Raw genomic sequence first — 9,059 nt, forward strand, 5'->3', positions numbered from 1 at the left:
TTTCTTGCTCAGGGAACTAAAATGATGCTTGAATTAGGCACTTTCCTTACTACAATCTGAGCTACTATTATGTTTGCTTTTGGATCCTTGTGAGAAATTACTGTAGTCAGAGCAGTTCCAAGATTTAGGTTTTGTTCTTGCTTCTTCCTCCAATATTGTGTTTCCAACGAGTTTTGCTCAGATTCTGTTTGTATCTATATCCCTTTCTTGGTCTTAGCTGACATTATAGATTCAAATTCCAAGAAAACACCTTTTGTCTAACGTTGAGAGAACGTTAGTAGTTTGATGGTTCCTTGGGGAGGAAGTACAACAAAGAAACAAAAGAAAAATTACCAGGAAAAAAGGTATAGGTAATAGCTAAATACAATTGGCTAGCACTAGGAGCAAGTTCATCGGATCAAATACTTACGGCTACATGTAACTTCGACAAGACTCGGTTTATTTCAGTAGATGGTAACAAAGGGATTTCCCTAAAGAGCTCTATATTTGACTGGAAGCCACTCACATAGACCACGCTTCCTAGTAGCTCATATCTTGCATTGGTAACCACTGCACCTATTTGCCAACTTGTTGCTTCCTCCAGCTCTTCATCGCTCATGTATCCTTTTCGTTTTATCATAGACGCTTCTTTGACATTCTAGAGATGTCTCCTTCTACCTTTGAAACTCTCTCTGCTACATTCGATGAAGGAATGTATGAAACAGGAGAAGCCACCTAAGGGAAGCTAACTACTGATAACTTCTGCTTCGACATTCTCGAATGAGAAACAAACAAAAAAAGTATAGAGCGTACACATATAAGCTGAGAAAGAAAAGATGGATTTGATTTTTGTTACCTCAGGCGTTAAGCCCAGGGACATCATGTCATCATTAGAACATCACTCATTAGGTGTAAATTGCAGAGTATACATTTTATCAAGGGAGACTTATTGATGGGCATACTTATGCATCAGTACTCAAGAAAGATGTTATGTGATCAAGAGTGATAAGGTACCATTGAGATGCAATTAGGAGACCCGTTGACTATTAGGATTCAAGTGGCTGAAGAACTCAGGCTAATTGAGAAATCTGCAAATTGGCTTTGAGATGTGCATCAGATGAGCTCCATATGACGCACTCACCATTCCTTTTGTAGCCATAGCTCAAAGCCAGGAATGCCATTGTAATTCAGTCCGACATCATTTGTTACTACTCTTGTTATAGTTGGCTTTCAACATGTGCACTTTTGCATAGACAAAATATGAAGTTCTTCTAATACCTTTTATCTCGTGAAATTTCGTCTTATTTTCACCTTTAACCGACAGAAAGAAAGTATATAGAAAGAGATACAACAGTTCAACTAATAGATTGGCGGGTTGAGCCAGGCCCGTGCAGTAGTGCAACACAAGGGCGACTCGCGAAAGCCCAGATAGCAAGCTATCTTGATGGGCTTTCTCCCTTAAAAAATAGAGTTAATATCGTGTGAGCCGATGGCCCACATATCAGATATTAAACTGATAAGAACAGATACTACACTTGATCTTAGCCAAAAGGCCGAGAAAGGTATGATTTAAACCTACAGCTTCGCTTTTTATTTATACTGCAAAGCTTTGGACCAACGCTCTCTAACTTGTCGATGTGGGACTTTTACAAAAATTCACTTTACTCTTCTTCTCTTAGGGCATCTTTCATCGTTAGTCAAATAAATACATATGAAGGCAAAACAATACTACAAAATTCTGTTTGTACACATCTTTGTTACTACAAATTTGCCATTGATCACAGAACAATGTAAACCCACAGGAATAAAGATTGAAACTTATACACAAATCATATATTGGAGGAGTATTCTTGCTCAGGAAATTAATGCTGATTCCATTGAGCTCACTAGAATAATGCTGGAATTAGGCACGTACGTTCCTAGTACTGTCTGAGGCTCTGAGCTGCTATTATGTTTTGCTTTTTAAATCCTGGTGGCAAGTTTATGTAGTCAGAGCAGCTCCAAGATTTAGGTTTTGTTCTTTCTTTCCTCCTCCAATTTTGTGTTTCTATCTCATCTGCAGAGTATAGGCCTGTTTCTAAACGGCTTGAGCTCAGTTTCTGTTTGTATTTTTATCCTTTTCTTGTTCTTAACTGACATTTATAGATTCAGAATTCCAAGTAAACACCTTTTGTCTACCGTTGACAGAGTTGTCAGAAGAAAAACATTAGTATTTGTCTATTTGATGGTTTCTTAGAGGAGGAAAAACAATAAAGAAAACTTCCAGGGAAAAAGTAGCTAATTATATATAAATACAATTTGCTAGGAGCACATTCATCTTATCAAATACTTACGGCTACATGTAAGGTAACTTCGACAACACTCACATAGACCACACTTCCCTAAGTAGCTCATATCTTGCATTTGTAACAACTGCACCTATCTGCTCATGCGTATGCTACGACAGAGCTGTGTGGTGGAGAGATTTAATTATATAACCCTAATACTAACTCTGTTTATCTTTCTTCTTCGTTTGAAACTCTTGGCCTCTTCTCATTATCGCGCAACCACGGACGGATCAGAAAGTTTCTTATTTCTCTCGATCTCCATCCAAACCATGAGCACCGGTCGATCAAGTAAGATATCTCTCTCTCTCTCTCGCTCTATTTTGTTTAGCAGTCATCTGATCTTACTCTCATGGTTAATTTACTTGATCCAGTCGATCTAATTGTGTGTTTTTTTTGTCCTCGTTGTTAATCTGTTTCCCGATTTGTTAAACCTCGCAGCGGCTCACACATGCGTCTTCTGGGACGTCCAGGATTTCCCGGTCCCTAATGGTCGCGATCCTGATTCTATTTATGAGAATATAAAATCAGCTCTTGCGAATAAGGGGTTTGGTGGTGGTATTGTGCATATCAGGGCTTATGGTGAGAAAAACAAGATTTGGGATGAATTTTTATTAGACGGAATCATGGATGTACCCGAAGGTAGATAGAGACCTCTCCGTGTTCTTTTTGTTTTTTTTTTCTATGGTTCCAGGAGATAAAGTTGCCAGAGTAAGTAGGATGATAAAGGACGTTCTTCTCTGGGCACTGGACAATCGTGTACACCCATCTGTACAACGAAACGTGATGGTTATCTCAAAAAACATTGCACAAGATTTGGAGTTCCTCTCCGTTCTTCAAGGTTTGCAATCTAGAGATTACAAAATTCTCTTGGCTGATGTCGCATCAGTAAAGCAACCTGAGTTTGTAAGCGCGGAATGGCTTTGGAGGAGCCTCTTAGATGGAGGAGGAGATCCTATCGCCACTAGTGACGAAATATCACCATCTGTTAACGACGATGATGATAACCTGAAGCGTAAGGACCACACTACTGCAAAAGCCACTGATAAGCGAAGCTCAAAACATAAGCGGAGGAAATTTTCAAACTAGCTTCAATCAATCTCTCTTTATGGATGATCCGTTTCTTTTTTTTTATCTCTATTATGAAGTCTTATGGTTTTGTGTGTATTAAAAACGTTAGACATTTCATCTTGTTCTGATAAACTCTGTATTGGGTTCAGATGCACTGTTCGTTGCTAATTCATTCTTCAATGTCTTAAATTATCGTTTTTACTCCTTGAAGTTTTTGGGTTTTTGTATGGAAAACATCTACGTAGTATCATCTTTGATCTGTTAACCTCTTGTGTAGTTTTGACCTTTGAGCTCGTCCTAATGCATTCTTCAATATCTAGAAGATTGCTTAATTTCACAAGAGGGCACACCTATTTTATCATCACTTTTATATATAATCGATGATTACGTAGCTCTTACATCAAAATCTAGTGGTTTATCGAGATCAGATATTCAAATTACAACAGATAACTTCTCCCAAAGTAACCGTGCTTCCCAGATTGATGTTTACTACCGTTGCTATAAAGGCATGCTCAATGACCGCCAAGTGCTCATCACAAAAGAGGGAAATACACACTTGATATAAAAGAGATTCGTGGGGACATGAGTTCACTGATGTCTTAGTTTGGGTATGCAGAGGTTGTAGATTCAGATATGAGTTATCCAGCTGCTTGGCCTGTTAAAGCCTTTCTTAGATTAGCATTGAGATACGTTGGATGCAGCAACTTAGGAGACCCGTTGACTAGCATGATTCAAGCAGCTGGATCACTGATTTCTGTATCTACAACCTGTGCATATCCAAACAGCCATGGGAAAAGAACTTTATGTTCGGTGATATTTTTTGGTATTATTGATTATGAGCTTGGAGGATTGGCTTGGATTACTGCTTGAATCTAAACCTTGATATCCCTTTCTTTTTTAACGGCTTTGTAAGATAAAATTAAGTCAGGTTATATCGTCCTTAAAAAGTCGATGTACAACAAACAATAATTACGACTGAGCTGATCTTAACCCAACAAAGTTTATCAGAACAAGATGAAATGTTTATTTTAAAAAAAAAAAAAACACAAAACCAAAGGCTTCACATAATTGGGAGACAGAACAAAGGATGATCATGGCTACTTCCTTAGTCGTGTCCTTCCGCTGCACCTTACGAATCAGTATCAGCTATGCTCGGCTTGGTCGATTGGTTTTCGTCCATCAAATAGTTGTCCCCAATGCCTTATTGAGAGTACAAAAGGACGAATCAATTCTAATGAGTGCATATTGTTAGGGCATATGAAAAAAATATTGTGATGTCTAGATTTCAAAGCTTCGAGAACTCTGCGGAACTTCTTGTCTTCTGAGACATTTTTCCCGATTACCATCACATTTGAAGGTTCAGGATGGTCTATTGTCCAGATAAGAATGTCCCTTGACATTTGATTAACTCTCCCACATGCACCCCCTGAAACTATATATATATATATATATATATATAATACAAAAGGGAGATCAAGATTATTTACAGACATATATATATATAAGTAATGGAAAAAGGGAGGAGTGTTGAGTAGAAGAACCTTGGGGTTGGTAGAAGACTCCGGCAGCAAGATAGTCATACCGCAATTTTGCAGGTATGGCATCCTTGTCCCCACCATAAACTCTTATTTCCATGGTCGCATCAGTATAACCCTCACCCGCCATAACTGATGTTATAGTCTCATAAACCGAAAAAGGATCGTGACCGTGAGGAATGGGACAATCCACGATGTCCCAGAAGACACCTATTTTATCCCCTGCATGCGAGGTTTCAAAAACCGGAAACGCACAAACAATCGTGAAACAAGTTTGGTTAGATCCACTCAAAAACTTAGTAAAACAGATCTGATTAGATACGCTAATACATTAAGACAGATCGATCAGATGAAATCTATACAAACAATTCCAAAGGGAGGAAATAAAAAAAAAAGGAAAAAGATAGAGATCTTACTCAAGATATTTCTGCTCACAGTTTCAACTGGAATTGAAATTGGCGATGGCGATGGCGATGGAGCTGATCTTATTCGGCGGTACTTGTTTAGCTTATCATGGCTCATGGTTTCTAGAGGAGAGAATAGGGGTTATTAGGTCACTGTTACAGAGGGGTTATTTAGATCAACCGATTCCAAAATAGATTTATACTTTTCCTTCACCCAATCAGAAAGGGACACGCAAAGTGTCCTAAACTATTCTAAAAATCCTTCTGTAAGCATCAAGCATTAAAAATTTCAGTCACTTTTGTATATAAAATACTCCACTTTATTGTTTTGCAACTTTACCAAGATGGTTGGTCTTATATAACCACCCTAATAACTAACTAACTCTGTTTATCTTTCTTCTTCGTTTGAAACTCTTGGCCTCTTCTCATTATCGCGCACCCACGGACGGATCAGAAAGTTTCTTATTTCTCTCGATCTCCGTCCAAACCATGAGCACCGGTCGATCCAGTAAGATCTCTCTCTATTTTGTTTAGAATTCATCTGATCTTGGTTAATTTACTTGATCCCAGGGGCGGACGCAAGGCATTGAAGGGTGGGGCACGTGCCCCACACTGTTTTTTTTATTTTTTTCCTTTTGTTCATATAACTTACTCAATTATCTTCAGTCTATAGGTAATTTTGAAAGGTGCCCCACTCTAATTACAAACCAAAGATGTGCCTTAACCCCAAACGGCCAAACCAGTCATACAAAGAAGGAAATAAAATATTTTAACCCAAAATAAAACACCCATATAAAAAAATTTATTTCTATAAACAAATGTATCCGACAATTATTTATTTTAATTGTGCAAAGGAAGCCTGCGAATTATAATAACAACGATGGAAGATTTATATTTAGCAATATAGCATCATTGACCTAGTTTTTCCTCTGTTAACTAAAACTTTTTTTTTATTGTTTTTTTCTTCCAGTTCTAACTTCTAAAACAAAAGTGTTTATACTTTATAGTAAGTAATTATTTTGTGATTAATTTATACAATGGAAAATTCTCTAGTTAGAATAATCGTTTTTTATCTAGTTTTATAAAACTATTTTCTATGCTTCAAACTTATGCATTATGTTATTTTATATTATAATTGATAATTTGTTCATATATCAGTATTTCAATCCAAAATATAATTAATGGTTTCTAAAGGGTAGCCTAATTTGTTTTGTTGAAAAAAAAGTTGATAAAGTGACATGATGAAAATTTTATTTAGTATAAAAAACCTATTATAATTTTATAGGTTTTTAAATTTATAATACAGCTTCTTTTCATGTTTATATATTTTTTTTTCGTTATATTGTGCCCCATGTTAAAAATGTTTCTGGATCCGCCACTGCTTGATCCAGTCGATCTAATGGTGTTTTTTTTTCCTCCTTGTTAATCTGTTTTCCGATTTGTTAAACCTCGCAGTGGCTAACACATGCGTCTTCTGGGACGTGGAGGATTGTCCAATCCCTGATGGTGATTACAATCGTGAGTCGGTTTATAAGAATATCAAATCAGCTCTTGCGGATAAGGGTTATTGTGGTAAGGTGAATATGAGGGCTTATGGTGGGAAGAATAAGATTTGGGATGACTTACTATATATGTTTTTGTGTGTGTGTGTGTTAGAGACCTCCTCCTCTCCGTGTGTGTTTTTTGTTTTTTTCTATGATTACAGGAGATAAAGTTGCCAGAGTTGATAGTATGATGACCGACGTTCTTTTCTGGGCGCTTGACAATCCTTCCGACTATCCTCTACTTTTTCCAAATGTGATGGTAGTCTCAAAAAACATCACAGAAGACACGGATTTCCTCGAGATTCTTGATCTTTTAGCATTGCGAGGTTACAAAATTCTATTAGCAGATTCTAATAATGTCGCATCAGTAAAGCACCCTGAATTTGTGAGCTCAGTTTGGCTTTGGACATGCCTGCTAGATGGAGGAAAACCTATCGATGGTGATAAGCTGAAGCAGAAGGAGCTTAGTTTTGCTACAGCCACTCGTAGCGGAAGCTTAGTAGGGCCGCTAAATAAGCCGAAGAGGAGGCGGAATAGAAGGAGGCCAAAGAAACATCAGAAGTAGCTACAATAATGTTCCATCAATCTCACTTTTAAATGATCTTTAGTTTTTTTTGTCTTTATCTCTATGAAGTCTTTGGTTTTGTGTGTATTAAAAACGTTTGACATTTCATCTTGTTCTTCTGATGAACTCTGTATTGGGGGGTTCAGATGCACTGTTCGTTGCTAATTCATTCTTCAATGTCTTAAAATATCGTTTTTACTACCTTTTTATACTCAAGAATAGAAGATGTTATTGTTATCAAGAAAGTTTAATCAGTAACTTCTAAAAAGTGAAAAGATAGCATTGAGATGCAACTTAGGAGACCCGTTGACTAGTAGGATTCATCAAGTGGCTAAAGAACTCAGGCTGATTGAGAAACCTGCAAATTAAATTTGAGATGTGCATCAGATGAGCTCCATATGATGCACTCACCATTCCTTTTGTAGCCATAGCTCAAAGCCAGTAATGCCATTGTAACTTCATAGACAAAATATGAAGTTCTAATACCTTTTATCTCGCGAAATTTGGTCTTATTTTCTCAGCTTCACCTTTAACCGACAGACAACTGTTCAACTAATAGATTGGCGGGTTGAGCCAGGCCCGTGCAGTAGTGCAACACATGGGCGACTCGCGAGAGCCCAGATAGCAAGCTATCTTGATGGGCTTTCTCCCTTAAAAAATAGAGTTAATATCGTGTGAGCCGATGGCCCACATATCAGATATTAAACTGATAAGAACAGATACTACACTTGATCTTAGCCAAAAGGCCGAGAAAGGTATGATTTGAACGTCTAGATTAGTTTCTTATTTATACTGCAAAGCTTTGGACCAACGTTCTCTAACTTGTCGATGTGGGACTTTTAGAAAATTTCACTTTAGTCTTCTTCTCTTAGGGCATCTTTCTGCGTTAGTCAAATACACATATACAAAACAATACTACAAATTCTGTTTCTACGCATCTTTGTTATCTCTGTGCGTTATTTGCCACTGATCACAGAACTATGTAAACCCGGAGGAAGAAAGATGGAGACTTATACAAAAATGATCACAGCAATATTGGAGGAGTTTTCTAGTTCAGGAAATTAATGCTGATTCCATTGAGCTCACTAGAATGATGCTTGAATTATGAAATTTCCTACTCAAATCTGAGCTGATATTATGTTTTGCTTTTGAATCCTGGTGGCATGTTTATGTAGTCAGAGCAGTTCCAAGATTTAGGTTTTGTTCTTTCTTTCCTCCTCCAATGTTGTGTTTCTATCTCATTTGCAGAGTATAGGCTGTTTCTAACGGTTTGTGCTCAGATTTTGTTTGTATTATACCTTCTCTTGGTCTTAACTGACATTATAGATTCAGCTTCCAAGTAACCACCTTTTGTCTACCGTTGACAGAGTTGTCAGAAGGAAAACAAAAGAAACAAAAGGAAATTTCCAGGAAAAAAAAGTAGCTACTAAATATAATTCGCTAGGAGCATATTCACGCGGCTACATGTAATATAACTTCGACAAGACTTGGTTTTTTTCAGTAGATGGTAGCAAAGGTCTTTTCCCTAAAGAACTCGATATTTGGTTTCAAGTCACTCACATAGACCACACTTCCCTTAGTAGCTCATATCTTGCATTTGTAACAACAACTGCACCTATCTGCTCAACTTGATTCTT

The 9,059-nt window shown here is 37.3% G+C and overlaps 1 protein-coding gene and 1 long non-coding RNA gene across 2 annotated transcripts; one reads left to right on the forward strand and one right to left on the reverse strand.

Annotated features, from left to right (window-relative positions):
* On the forward strand, positions 2,470–3,489 carry LOC109133427. Its single transcript, XR_002038530.1, has 2 exons — positions 2,470–2,594; positions 2,745–3,489. It is a non-coding gene; the product is annotated as an uncharacterized LOC109133427 (long non-coding RNA).
* Positions 4,329–5,487, reverse strand: LOC104792072. Its single transcript, XM_010518104.2, has 3 exons — positions 5,326–5,487; positions 4,916–5,131; positions 4,329–4,806 (listed from the first exon to the last, which is right to left on the reverse strand). The coding sequence occupies exons 1-3, from the start codon at positions 5,429–5,431 to the stop codon at positions 4,517–4,519; spliced, it is 612 nt and encodes a 203-aa protein (XP_010516406.1). The 5' UTR covers positions 5,432–5,487; the 3' UTR covers positions 4,329–4,516.

Source organism: Camelina sativa, chromosome 6 (assembly GCF_000633955.1).
Source record: "Camelina sativa cultivar DH55 chromosome 6, Cs, whole genome shotgun sequence".
Taxonomy (NCBI): Eukaryota; Viridiplantae; Streptophyta; class Magnoliopsida; order Brassicales; family Brassicaceae; genus Camelina; species Camelina sativa.

Coding starts and splice junctions, on each gene's coding strand:
- LOC104792072 (XM_010518104.2), bottom strand. CDS start 5,431: ATGAGCCATGATAAGCTAAACAAGTACCGCCGAATAAGATCAGCTCCA. Junction 5,132..5,325: donor TGTGAGCAGAAATATCTTGA/GTAAGATCTCTA, acceptor CCTCGCATGCAG/GGGATAAAATAGGTGTCTTC. Junction 4,807..4,915: donor AGTCTTCTACCAACCCCAAG/GTTCTTCTACTC, acceptor ATATATATATAG/TTTCAGGGGGTGCATGTGGG.